The 14,598-nt window shown below is 42.5% G+C and overlaps 1 protein-coding gene across 7 annotated transcripts in view; it reads right to left on the reverse strand.

The window, feature by feature from the left end:
* cpeb3 (cytoplasmic polyadenylation element binding protein 3) overlaps positions 1 to 14,598 on the reverse strand; it is a 48,618-nt gene that overhangs the window by 25,150 nt on the left and 8,870 nt on the right. For 5 of the 7 annotated variants that reach the window (XM_020047232.3, XM_020047234.3, XM_020047233.2 and 2 more), the window contains exons 3-4: positions 10,217 to 10,370; positions 1,795 to 1,851 (exon numbers count right to left, since the gene is read on the reverse strand). In XM_020047232.3, the coding sequence (XP_019902791.1) occupies positions 1,795 to 1,851; positions 10,217 to 10,370 (211 nt within the window). The remainder of the gene's footprint in view (positions 1 to 1,794; positions 1,852 to 10,216; positions 10,371 to 14,598) is intronic. The other 2 variants (XM_020047236.2, XM_020047235.2) reach the window with 1 other exon arrangement.

Below are 14,598 nucleotides of genomic sequence, written 5' to 3' on the forward strand. Positions count from 1 at the left end.
AACCCCTCCCCCCCAACCGGCCCGCTTTGCTCTTGACAGAGATATTGTCTCCGGGCCTCTTCTCTCACTGGGTTTTCATTAAAACTGTCTCTCCTCAAACCCGAGCGGGGGTTGTCCTTCTCCACTTCGCTCTCCCACTGTCTGGAACTTGAGGTAGACAAAGGCGCCTAGCAACAAGAGGAGGGAGGCTGAAGGGTGGGGACCCGCTGATCTAGTGTAGATTATTACGTAGCTTTGGGAAACTGCCAGTGCCAGTCACCCCTGGCGAGGGGGAAAATAAGACAGGGCCAGGAGGAGACAGAAGAAGGGCGTGGCTGGAGTAGGCACAGGCTCAAAAAGGCGAGTGTCTACTTGAAGCTACTTTTTTAAAGGGAGGATGAGAAAATCTCAGCACAAGGAGTGTATGTTATGACTGCACAGCTTTAACGGACTGTCGTGCGGAGAGGAGAGGTACTGAGGAAAGCCTCCTTGAATACAATGCAACCTAGGCTTCGGCTCCAAAGCAAGAAAATTAGGTATACGCTAATTGCTTGTGTAAGTCGCTCTGGATGAGAACATCTGCCAAACAACTGTAAATGTAAACATTGAAGCAATGAAGGAGAATGAGGAGTAGACTGACGTGTCGTCAAACCACTTCCCTCACATCCAAAGCCTTGCTGTCCACACACATCACAGACTACAGCTGAGAGGGCCAATTCCGTGCAGCTCCGAGATCTGTGCTTAAGCTAAATGCTCCAGAACAGCCGTTTATTTGAAATGTGTCTCCCAAAGGGCCGACAATGAAAAGAACAAGTTAAAGAGAAAACAGACGGCACAGTGTTATCAAGCTGTGACTGCAGTAAAAGGAGTTACTTTAAACAGTGTTGGATGTCATGGGCCCTTTCCATTCATCCTTTTTTCCTCTGTTCTCACCGTTTCCCCTGCTGGTATCCCCAACCAGGCTAGGTAGGAGGATCTGGGTGGGGTTCATTAGGGCAGGCAACTGAACAATGTTTTAAAAAGCATTCAACAAAAATAAGCATTACTCATTGGACGAGTCTAGGTAGTCGCTCCCTCTTGGTTCCAGAAAATATTGAACATTATCCGAGACTCGACTAACACTCCCAGATGTCTTGAGCCGAGCTCCACCAGTTACCGTGGACACCCCAATCCTCCCACTGGAGTTTGAAAGGCTGAAAGGAAGAGACTTCTGCCAACACACTTCTTGGAACTCAGAAAGAAAAAAAATACAACTGAAGTGAGGGAGAAAAAAAGTGCCCTTTCTGAAATGCGAGGAATGTATTCCTCGCTCGTAGACGGAGAACGGAAAACACTTGCTGCCGGCCACGCCTCGAGCCTGTGTGGACCAAACACTGTGACCTTTTCCACGTGGTGAGACCGGGTCAGGTTATCCATAAGCCATCTGCCAGGTTCTAGTCTTACAGGTTGGCTATTATTAGGGACAGTGTTCAGGGTTGCTCACTGCTGAGAGGGAGAGGTCCACACTGGATTTATGGGGTCAGGGGTAACACTTGGCACGGTGCGCCAGGTGGGATTAGCACGGGTGGGCATCTGTGCCCGACTGTTTATGGGCATCAACCCTGTGGACAGTCCCTGTCCTGACCGGAGAGGCTGTGGTAAATCCTGAGGCATGCTGCACAGGTGTGTCACGATGACGTTTGAGTCAGTTTACATTATTGTTTCCAGGAAATGGAGGAGCAAAACCTACGGCACAACTCACAAATACCCAGATCGATATTAACAGAGGAATTAACACAAAATGAAATGTATCAGATGTTTTGAAATGGTACTCACAGTTCAGTGGCATTATGTGATCTGCTCCAGGGTGGTGAAAGTTCAAACCCATGCGTCCTGTAGAAAAACAACAGATTATAGGTTATAACCTGGGTCGACATAACAGTGACACAGACATCACATTTCAGATCAACAAATTCCATGGAAAAGTTAACATGAAAGATCAAACTTATGTGAATGCCCGGGGGGTGAGACGGATGGACGGACATGTAACCTAAATGAAACACAACCATTCATAGCCAATGAAACACAACCATTCAATGATCTTATTTTCACACACACACACACACACACACACACACACACACACACATAGACAAACAAACAATGGACACTCCAATGCAAAGAATGTGACAGAGCATGCATTCTGCCCTGGAGACAATGGGAGGGCGTCACAAGGCCTGGCTGTGGCTGTCAGAGGCGTATGGACACACCCGTCCTGCACCTCCGCAACAACCAGGGAAAGAACTTCCTGGTACAGATTAACAGTAGCGGCGCTCCTTTTTGTCTCCATTTCATACACATGAAAACACAAGGCCAGACTCATCTCAATAGGTACGATTAGGTATGATAGTCACCCATGATAGTCTTTGCTGATTATCATCAGTGATGTTCGTATTAAAAAGACTGTTGAAGACTAAGAAGCCTGGATTACATAGTCAAATTGTGGGAGTGATAATTAAGTTGATCATTGATGTAACCTCAGTGTACCATGAAGACTAGTCCATTGAATCAGAGATACACTATGAATCAGAGATACACTACTTCGCCTGTCATAATAAAAGTCCTAATTTTCTGCAAATCAAGACTGATCGATCATTTTGTGTCAGGTGAGAATGTAGATTAGGGTGTGTTCCCATGACTGCTTTCTAAAGTCAACAATCATCTTGCTTATTTTGCTGAGAGGGAGAGGTGGTTGTCCTGGCACCACAATGCCTTACCTCATCCTTGTAGGCTAACAAATTGTGGTAATCAAGATTACAACTGCAGTGTCTTCTGCAAACTTCAAGGTGGAGTTGGTCTTGTGCGGAGCAACACGGTCATTAATGAACAGGAACCAAAGAGGTCAACGGTGACCAATCAATAGTCCCCTGAGCAATTTCATTGTGGAGGATTAAAACATTTTATATTTCTATATTCATTGCCCAACAGAAAATGTGCAGCTATAATATTGGCTCCAATCGGGAAACACTTTTTAACACAAATGTCTATTCAATCTCTCTAATGCTACCACACGCGAGGTTGAATGACAGAGACAGATAACTTGGTTTACCATGTGGAAGTCTCTATATAAAGAAACCTGTGAGAGACTGAGCAGCTGTGTTGCTGGCTGGAATGGCGAAAACAAGTTGAAAAGTAAAAGAGTTTCAAAACTAAGCTGCAACAGACAGATAAAAGCCATTCAACAGTAGACTACATGGTATGGTCCCTAAAGGCAGAATGTAGCAAAATTTTTGCAACAGAAAACGAAACATTTTCATTAGTCATAAGTATGTCACAATATCAACATTCTGAAGTTCAATAAAATACCAATGAAATAGCATGATAAATCAATAGCGTATTTTCTTTTATTAACAATGACCATTAAAGCATGATTTATTTTTAAGGAACACTGCCCAGGGCTTAGAAAATAATTCTGACCAAACTGAATTTTAAAATAACAAAATAGCTATTTACTTATAATATATATATATATATATATATATATAAAATGCAATACTTGTACTCTGAGCCCATTTTTTGCAGCAAGTCGGTATGGTCCTGGGTTAGTCTTGAGGGCTGTCTGTGGGCCACAAATAAATCCAGATGCACTAAAGACTGGCTCAAATGCACAGCTTGATACACTGAAGATACACTGAAGTGTGCGCCTTCACCTTCACAACTAAACAAAACAGAGTTTCTTAAAGCAGCCTGTATATTGCATTAGAAAAATAAGGGCAAAATTGTTTTAGAGAAATTGCTCTACTACTAAATATCCACTATTATAACACAGTGAATTGTTTTAACATTGTCCTAAAATGGTACTTCAAGCAAATATCATTTTCTATTTTGGAAGACATCGAGGCTACTGGAAACAATTATATGATTAAATAAAAAAGTGTATTTGGTCTGTAGGCTACTCCCATAATAATTTATCAATACAATAAAATGTATTTTATAAAGTTATTTTCATACCAACAGTAGTCACAAAGTGCTTATAGAGATACTCAGTCTAAAACCACAAAAAGCAAGCAACAACAAGATACTAATGACCAGTGGTTTGGATAAACTATCTACTAGGATAACAAACTTTTAAGGTAGGTAAACAAAGCTTAAATCTGAAGGATTTCGGTCAATGGTTTGTAGTTACTGAATTGCATCAACATTGTATTGGGATGTTCATGAAAATGTTAAGGAATATCCTCAAGTAATCAGCGAGAGTAGAAAAGACCTGCACTGCTTTCAATTGCGGTTTTGCCAGTCTCTGTTTTAGTGTTCAAACAAAGCATGTGAGAATCAGAGGAAAACAGCTATTAGTACCTTTATTTTAAGTGGTCATAACAGCCTATAATTCAAAAACAGAGTTTAAGTCAAATTTGCACATAGCAGTTTACAGTGAGAATATCATGCTTAGTCACCCAAGGCGTCATAATATTTAATTTATAATTGATTTCATCTGTGAAAGGAGCTAAATGTTAACTAAGAACATGAAAGTTTTTTCCAGGGGCCCTCTGACTAATGTTAACTTCTGGGTGTTTACTGGTTTTACTTGGGCATTTGTCTCCTACAAACATTCTCTTTGTCAACTCGAGCAGGAGGTTGATATGGTTGTTAAGGTGATGATGATGATAATAGTGACTTTTTCTGTCCTGCAGTTATGACACCGAATGCACTGAAACTGGTTGTTAGATCTGAATGGAAATAAGAGCGGGTAAGAATCAGTTCAGCCACCCAGTCCAAAGATGAACAGATGAGAGTAGATCTAGGATTTCTAACCCTTCCCAACCAGTCAGGGTCAAGACAGCCGAGGCTCTTATATGGCAATCCTGTGCATAGTCAAACTAAAGCATTCAAACAGTCAATGTCACCCTCTCTTCCCTGTTGCCATTTCCAATGTTAGCATGTTAGCATGGTTTGGCCATCCTGAGGCAAGAAATCATTGTGTCTGCCAGCGCCTAAGGGAGCATTTGTGTAATTTGTCGTAAAGGATGTCAAAATAATACTATAGATAGTCAGTAGGCCAGAGGAAACAGCCCCATTCTATCTGTTAACCATGTATGGAAGATGACAACTTGGTATGATCACATCAGTGACCTATACTCCAGATTAAGGTGAGGTTGCCTTTTGTTTGAACTGTGGTGAGACAAACACACAAGCCATATTAAAGCTCAATGTGCTGTTTTTATAGACACAAACCTATGGATTTCTAAACCTTGTTACAGTATAAAGTACAGTTGACCAATGTTGAGAGCCTGACTGGAGTTCTGGGGTCAAAGTTCACAGCCAACATTCTAGCTCGAGCAATGCAGTCTTTTAACCTTTTCTAATGGTTACATTTTCAATATTCAGAAAGGCTTGTGGATCACAGGGCAGATTACCAGGACTCTGCGAACCATTCAGTTAAAACCACTACTCTAGCTTCACTGGGAGGAGAGATGTGTTGCTTGGATTTTGACACTAAAATAGCTGAGTTCAATGGAAGTCCTACCTAAACAAGGGTTTAAGAAATAAGGGCTCAGTGTAGCATTTTGCAGAATAAAAAAAAAAAAAAACTTCTTGCACATATTTACATAGTCCTTGTTCCTATCTATTTTCCTCCCTTTTTTTGCCTGATAAATACCACCCAGGCATTCTAATGGTGACAGTTGTGGACAGTTGCTCCTTTAAACCCAGAAATAGCTCTGGTCCTCAGCCATCTGCTTCCCCAGTCCAGAGACCTAGCCTTGAGGCACTGGGTCTGGGATATTTCCTTAAATGAGGGCTGGGCTGCACTCAGCCTGTCTGTGTGATCAGTCAGTGAACAAGGTGGTTTATGGACATATGTCATCGGCTTCTTTCAAAACAAAGCTAGTCAGTGGCCAGACTTTGGCGTGGTGCATACATAAACCGTGACTTTACTGGGTTATATAGCACTGGGTTAAGGTATAGAATACTAGTTAGATTAGAGCAATGGACTGGAGAACTGACTGCACTAGGAACAGACCACTCCGGGTTGGAACTGGACAGAAAGTGGATCACATTCCTTATCTCTGAACCACCTGTCTGTTGTTTGGTCACTGAGCAGGGCAGTTGACCCTAATTGATCCCAGGTCATTGCTGTAATTGAAAATATTCTCAGTCAACTAACCTGGTAAAACAACAGTTACCAAACAATAATAACAGGCTGTGTTTTGCTGTAGCTTAAACAGACTGGTTTGCGTGTTGAGAGAAAGGTTGTATTAGCAAATCCAATTCCTAAAGCGTTTCACCCTCCCACTAGATTCCCTGTGATGCTCATCGACGACTGGTTCACACCTGGAGTTCTCCCCAACTTAGCCACGTTTTCACCTTCTGTTCCACATTAAAAAACGTATGAAAGCACCATAACTGCCACTGAAAAAAGCCTGAGCAACAGTTATAGTGAAGTCAAAACAGAGGTGTGGACATTTTAACCCTGTCGTCAGTAACACCTGGAGTACAGTCACAGTCTCAGGCTACTGGCAATGAAATTACAACCCTTAATCTGTCCGAAAAGCGCAAAAACAACAACAACAACAAAAAACACCAGCTTAATGTACCCATGATGTTGTTGAAATTAAAGAGTTAAGACATTTTCATATAAAAAAAAGCCAACATAAGATTCATTCTCTTATATCTACTGCTGGTAGAGGCTGGACAGGCAAAGACTAAAACTAAGCTCGGCTGGTGTGTATCTAACCTTTACCACTGGACAACATAGCCAAGAACTGTAGTTATCTCATCTCCTAACAATGATTGCAGACTGTTTGCTTGATCACCCTATTGGCGTCTAAATATGGTTGTCCCCATTCAATGGAGCCATTGGACTTCTCAACAATGTTCCTATCGGCTACCACATTGCTAGATAGCCAGCTTGACACACTTTCTGTGGCTTTGTAAAGACCCCTGTTCCCAGCCTCAAAGCTATCCGTTTAAAACGGGGGCAGTAGTTTTTTTGAGTGGCTTAGTCTGTTTGAGATTGCAAAACAATGGCGGCTTCTGAGGAGTCTGGAGTCTGGAGGGAAAGCTGGACGTAGTGGTTTACTAGCAACCAGGAAATTCCAAAATGTTCGTATGTGTCGAATATTGTGGCTTGCTTACAACCAGGAAATGTAGCTGGCTCATCTCTACTGGTGAAATGCAGAAATGTTTGCGTGGGGGAATGCGTTGCGTGAGGGAATGCCACATATGATATGTGAATACCATATTAAAGGACACAAACAGTATAGGTAATTACAGTAGCAGTGAAATGTCCCCTTGAAGTTAATGTCAGCTGATCAGCAGATTTTCTTTTGTTTGTGGGTGTGTGGGTATATGTACATTAAGTGCACACACATATTTTGCCACACAATATGTTAAACAGAGACTTTATCAGTTGGTGAAAGCATCACATGTGCCTATTTCTCTATAGGGTGACCAATTATGAAGAGAGCTTCGGTTCAAACATTTGATTCATATGCAACAGCATGCTCATCCTAGGAGCAGTGTGTGTTTGCGTATGCCGAGGGCCATGTCCTCTGATCGTAGCTTGGACTTTGGTGGCTACAGCAGCGACGGCTGTTGTCAGGCTCAGGCTGCTGGTGTTATTTCAGGCCGAGGGGAGGAGCAGTGGCGTGGGGACAGTCGACGATTCATTTGCGCGCTCAGCTGACCCGCTTCATGCACTCCAGTTTGGTGGGGGAAAAAAGGACCCATTTGTTCATGACATCCAAGGCCGCCACCCCCTCCCACGCCCCTTTCAAAACAGAGCGTAAATTCCCCGTGCATGCCATTCTGTTCAGATTAATCAGCATTCGGGAGTTGGAGAGGATCACACCCACCCACCCACACCCCATTCCCCTGGCCGGCACTGTCATTTCTTGCACTCTCCTCCTCTGTGCGCACTGAACACCTGATCGGAATGACGACGGCAAGCGTGAGGGCAGAGTAGCCGCGTTGTCAGCGAGAACGACACAAATCATCCTTAGTTTGTCATCGAAACGCCGGAGGCGAGAATGGACCGGCACCATGGGCGGCCTGGGATTGCAGAGCCATGGGATGGGAGAGCACCAGGACACGGAAGACCTGCTCCGTGACAGGACACAAGGGCAGGCTTCCCTGAATGCAGAGCTATGGCATTGACGTGTGGATGGGGAGTAAGCAGCACTGGGGCAGGAAAGTGGAACCATCTGGCCCTGGATCGGCTCTGCACTCTCGCTCCACATCTATCTCACTGCAGACTATCTTTCCCCTTCATCTTGATCTAATTTCACTCTCTCCAGTTTCCCTCCCTCTATCTTTCTGCGGACTCTCTTGTTCTACAGTCTCTCTCTACAGTCTCTCTTTTTCAGACTCTCTGCAGTACTCTGCCTATCAATCTGTCTTCTCTCTCTCCTGTCTCTCTGTCTCTTCCCCGGCCCCCTCAACTCTTTCCTCAGGGTCTCTCTTTCTCCCTGTAGTCAATTCAATTCAAATGACTTTGGAATGTGTAACTACATACATTGTCAAAGGAAACAAACACATTAACACTAACAGTGAAAATAGGTAAAATATTGCAGGATTCAGGTACAGGTATTCATTTCCTTATCCTGATTCATTATTCAGCTAGTTGTCCCTTCGTGTGTGGCAGAAAGATACATATTTTTCCATTAATATATCCAAAAGTTTTTTCTACCAGAAAAAGTAGCATTTTCCCAAATTCTGCTGTTCTTTCAAAAAATGTAATATTGTTTTTAAATTTGCAGCCTCTTTCCCTCTCTCTCTCTCTGCAGTCTCTCTCTCACTCTCTCTGCAGTCTCTCTCTCACTCTCTCTGCAGTCTCTCTCTCTCTCTGCAGTCTCTCTCTCTCTCTGCAGTCTCTCTCTCTCTGTAGTCTCTCTCTCTCTCTCTCTCTCTCTCTCTCTCTCTCTCTCTCTAGTCTTTCTCTCTCTAGTCTTTCTCTCTCTAGTCTTTCTCTCTCTCTCTGCAGTCTCAGGCTGATTTACAACCAAACAGGAACATTTGCAGGGGATTCCAAGTCTCTGCATCCCTGTCCCTCTCATGAAGTCAAGCTTGGCCTGAGCAAACTTTGACCTTTTTGACCCCTCGTGAAGTCAGGCCTCGCCTGGGCGACCTTTGACCTTTATAACCCCCTAGCGAAGTCAGTACTGACCCGGTTGACCTTTGTGGCAATGAAACAATACTCTCTCTTGACACAAATATTGAAAAAACGAGAACCTATGCATGAGAAAGCAGCACGCCACTACTCATAATAACCCCTACTCCACACCTCCCAAAGGTTTCCATTGTCTGGAAGGCTAAGAAAACAGTAGACATGACAGGGGCCAATGAGCTGACAGGGATCTGAAAGCAATGGAGTTAGTTTTCATAAAAGGCACATGACCTACTGCGACAAAATTATCCCAAAGCAATCTTTGCCTGGTGTCTGATAAACATGTGGTGTTGAAAGGATTTGAGGAGAGACCCAATACAAAAACAACCTGTTGCTTTTCTCTGTGAACTCTCTGTGCTCTTTAGATAAAGAAAGTTTATGGCTACCTTGTATTTCCCTCAATGAAGGGAATTTGTTGTTTGATTGTACTGTATCAAAGAAACTATGCCAGGCTTTGGAGTTGATCATTTTTGCTTGTTCCTAGCAATCCAACAGTACTGTTTAACAGTCCAGGAGTCCGTTTCCTAACAGTTTCCCTTTTCCTTGTATCTCTCTGCCTAAAATACTAAATGAAACAGAGACATAAAACCCAAACACAAAAAAACATTCACTGTGTCATAAAGAAACCAAAGAAAAGTCTGTAGATGATTACGGATATAAAACACACGTGCACTCACACACACAAACACTCATACAAACAGCACTTCAAAAAGGAGCACCCAGACATGAACAACCACGCGCTACCACACAGAGCAACATCAGATTTGAAAAAACACCATACAACCCCGATATTTATCCAGGAAAAAAAATATGTCGAAAATGTTTAATTGGCTACTAGAAAATGCAGAGAAGCGGCTTGTAAAGAAGCTAACAAAAGAAAAAAGCCATCACTGTACACAGAGGGCATTAACATTGTGTGATATTTTTGCAGGTGAGGCCAGCGGTTAATTTATTGTGCATCATTTTCAACTGATATAAAATATGGATTGTGTTGGTAGTAGAGAAGGCAAATAGCGCAAAAAAAAATGTGATCAAAATATGATTCCCATGAAGCCAACGACACAAAATAAGCGTGGATGTAGGAATATTCCTAACCTGCAAAATGATTCCTCCACACTATATCAGCGATAGTCATTGGTGGGCCACAAGCTGGGTGTGGTTTACCTTTCTCATGGTCAGTCCTTATCATATCCATTAAGGAATTCTCCAAAGAGTGCAAGCTAAATGCATCAAAGGGCCGATTCCGGTCCTGAAAGAGAAGAGAGGGGTCAGAGGTTAGTTATCAGAGCTGTTTATCAAAGTACAGCATGACAACAACTACTTCACCATTGCCAATCACTGTGGATGTTGCCTAAGACTGTTATTGTGAGATAATACAGACGATATCTTGATAATAGCTTCATCCTCCAATGAAAGGTAAATGTAGCCATTGTTTGAGAGTTCAGAGACCGGACATCAACAAAAAGGATGTTATCTTTAAATCAACTCATTGAAGACGATAGCAAGAACTGTGTTTATGATATTACACGGCAGAACCTGTGGAAAACGTGCATGGATTTGCTTGCTTTGCAGTTGACATTCTTGTTGGTTCACTTTGCTTAAGGGCAGAATGGTACAGTGGAAACCAGAGGTTTTCATGTCCTGACACACCGGCCTGGCATTGTTGGATCATCAAAGCGGCCCATGACCAGCTACCCCTTTAATCCCAGCAAATATCAATCAGACAGTCAAGACCAGCCGTTAGTCAACAGAAATTAAGACACGAGATAGAGGATAAAGAAGAGAAAAAGAAGAGAGAAAATTAGACATTAGCCGTATGGCCAGCACAGTCTGGGTTTTCTTTATGATGCTCCAACGACAAGTCTGTAAAGTTCACTAAAACTATACTCTTAGTATCACTTAAAAACATATAATGGGCTCAGAAATAGGAGCAGTGATTAGAATAAAAATATAATTTATTTACAAAAGTACAAAATATACAGGGGAGGTTGAACCTACAATGGTAATTGGTTGAAGGATATTTATAAAAGCAATAAGGCACCTCTGGGCTTTGTGGTTCAGTTTATTTATAGCAAGACACGAGTAATTAGAAGAATTTGCCTCGCACAGATACATTGACAGATTTTTCACCTTGATGGATAGGATCTAGCAACCTTTCGGTTACTGGTCAGACTTTTTAAATCGCTAGTATACCTGCCACTCCCCTTTGTGCCTCATTGGTTCATTTCTGGGAATGAGCTCTCTGGTACTTAAGAGCCATCCTCTTCTGACTAGCTGACCTGCCACTTGGCCACTCTGAACATATTCACATACTGGTAGTTGGGTTCTCATTTTTTCTGTTAACAGCTGTCTTTGGACTGGCCAATAACACAAATAAAATAAAAAAACTGGGTGGTTGGATCATTTTATCCCATACTACCTAACAGATGCTACAAAAGCCACATTGATCGGATCTCATTGATTAAGTCCATAGCCAAACAGAGGGCTATATGACTTAAGGGCCATTTGCTTGGCATTTTGGCATAGAATAAAGACCTTACTCTGGTCCACTTCCTAGTTCGAGACTAAACAACTCTGAAAATCAAAAGGAACCATTCTAGCAGAGTATTGCATCATAATAGCTTTTTTATGGCAGGTGAGTGAGTAAGCCAGAGGATTAGTGAATGAGATTAAATGAGGGTGTCGACGAGTCAGGGAGTGACATGCAGAGTATGTTTGCGGACTGTGTGAACATCGCACAGGACTTCGGTGTCAGGCCTGGTCCTTGGCAGCTGTGTCCTGTGTGTCCACTGCCCTAGCCTCGGGGGCCACATTGTTTGCGCACCAGCGCTATTGTTGTGCGTTCGGCTGAGCATTCAAAAGCGTTATTCTGCCCTCTCTGGATTCGCCACTGCCATGGCTGATAAAAATCTGCCCACTTGGTACAAACGGTAAACACTTGAAAACGCTGAGCTTTTCATTCCCCCTCCCCCTCTTTTTTCCGCCACAGCGCGCTCTCCTGATCCGGAACACAGAGAGCGAGCGGCTTCATTCACAGGCAGTGTCTAAATCACTAGGCATGAAATCGAGAGAAAATAACTGGGAGGGGCTACCTGAACTTGTCTGATAAGAAACGCCATTGTCGTTTTCCCTTTGAAACTTGCTTGCAACCTACTGGTGCCCGAATGAAGACAACAGTGAGGAACTTCCCAACATATAGAGTCATGTGAAAAAGTAAGTACACCCACGGAGAAAGTTGTCATTTTCTTTACATATTGGGATATTTCAGCTAAATTCCAACCACATGCATTGATAAAGGCCACCCGATTGAACAACAAACCACAGATTTTTTCAAACCACAGAACTTTCAAACCATTTATGCAATTAAAATAAACAGAAATGCAATCTCCTTATGTGTAAAAAAACATTACACAAAAGAATTACCATCACATAAAACATAAAAATGAGTGATGTGTATGAGTCTTTGAGGAGTTAAAGCCATTTACAAGCAATTCAAGTACATTACGTTACAGTCTGATAGATCATCCATCCATTTAGAAAATCCCAGACCACTGGCAATCTACAAAAGTACAGGTTGCCCCACAAATTCAGTCCAAGAGCAAGATTTTATAGAAGTCCAAGAGCAAGATTTTATAGAAGTCTCAAAGAACCACAGGGTAACATTAAGGGATCTACAGGACTCTCATGCCAATATCAGTGCTGAAGTGCATCAGTGAACTGTCAAAAAGAAACTGCATAAACTTGGCCTACATGTGAGGTCTGGAAAGAAATAATCCTCTGCTTTCAAAAAAGAATAAAGGCACAACACTGATGTTTGCCAGATAACACCTGGGTAAAGAGCAAAACTACTGGAACAAAATGATCTTGACAGATGAATCAAAGGCAGTTTATTTTGCATGCAATGCCAGATTCCATGTCTAATGAAAACAAAACAGGATCTCATACGGCTTGGCGGCGGTGGCATTATGGTTTGGGGCTGCTTTGCTGCCACAGGACCTGGACAACATGCCAGTACTGAATCAACCATGAATTCTATATTGTACCAGAGGCTTCTTGAGAAGAATGTGAATGTCAGAAAGATGAACCAAATATGGATATGGCAACTGAACCATAACCCTAAACACATGGACAAAGCTAAAACAGAATGGCTCAGAAAGAAGAAATGGAGGGTGTGTGGCAGAGTAAAAGCTTAATTCTCAATCATATCAAAATGTGATTGGGGGAGTGGTCTGTGCATTAAAGAAACCCCTCAAACATGACGTAGTTGAAGCAATACTGTATAAAAGAGTGGTCAAAATTCCTCCCAGTCATTGTAAGAGACAAACAATTAGAAGAAAAAGCTACATGAAGTTATTTCAGCCAACGGAAGGAACACCACACTATATAATTGCATTTCTGTTGAGTTTTGATGAATAAATGATTGCAAAGCATATTTTTGACAGTTTTTAAATTATTTTACCTTAATCCGTCAATAGTGTTGAAAGTAAGATATACTGTGGGGAGAACAATTATTTGATACACTGCCGATTTTGCAGGTTTTCCCACTTAAGCATGCAGAAGTCTGTAATTTTTATCATAGGTACTCTTCAACTGTGAGTGACGGAATCTAAAACAAAAATACAGAAAATCACATTGTATGATTTTTAAGTAATTAATTTGCAATATATTGCATGACATAAGTATTTCATACATCAGAAAAGCAGAACTTAATATTTGGTACAGAAACCTTTGTTTGCAATTACAGAGATCATACATTTCCTGTAGTTCTTGACCAGGTTTGCACACACTGCAGCAGGGATTTTGGCCACTCCTCCATACAGACCTTCTCCAGATCCTTCAGGTTTCGGGGGTGTCGCTGGGCAATATGGACTTTCAGCTCCCTCCAAAGATTTACTATTGGGTTCAGGTCTGGAGACTGGCTAGGACACTCCAGGACCTTGAGATGCTTCTTACGGAGCTACTCCTTAGTTGCCCTGGCTGTGTGTTTCGGGTCGTTGTCTTGCTGGAAGACCCAGCCACGACACATCTTCAATGCTCTTACTGAGGGAAGGAGGTTGTTGGCCAAGATCTCACGATACATGGCCCCATCCATCCTCCTCTCAATACGGTGCAGTCATCCTGTCCCCTTTGCAGAAAAGCATCCCCAAAGAATGATGTTTCCACCTCCATGCTTCACAGTTGGGATGGTGTTCTTGGGGTTGTACTCATCCTTCTTCTTCCTCCAAACACGGCGTGGAGTGGAGTTTAGACCAAAAAGCTAAAAAAAATTCTCATCACACCACATGACCTTCTCCCATTCCTCCTCTGGATCATCCAGATGGTCATTGGCAAACTTCAGACAGGCCTGGACATGTGCTGGCTTGAGCAGTGGGACCTTGCGTGCGCTGCAGGATTTTAATCCATAACCGCGTAGTGTGTTACTAACGGTTTTCTTAGAGACTGTGGTCCCAGCTCTCTTCAGGTCATTGACCAGGTCC

Source organism: Esox lucius, chromosome 6 (genome assembly GCF_011004845.1).
Source record: "Esox lucius isolate fEsoLuc1 chromosome 6, fEsoLuc1.pri, whole genome shotgun sequence".
NCBI lineage: Eukaryota > Metazoa > Chordata > Actinopteri > Esociformes > Esocidae > Esox > Esox lucius.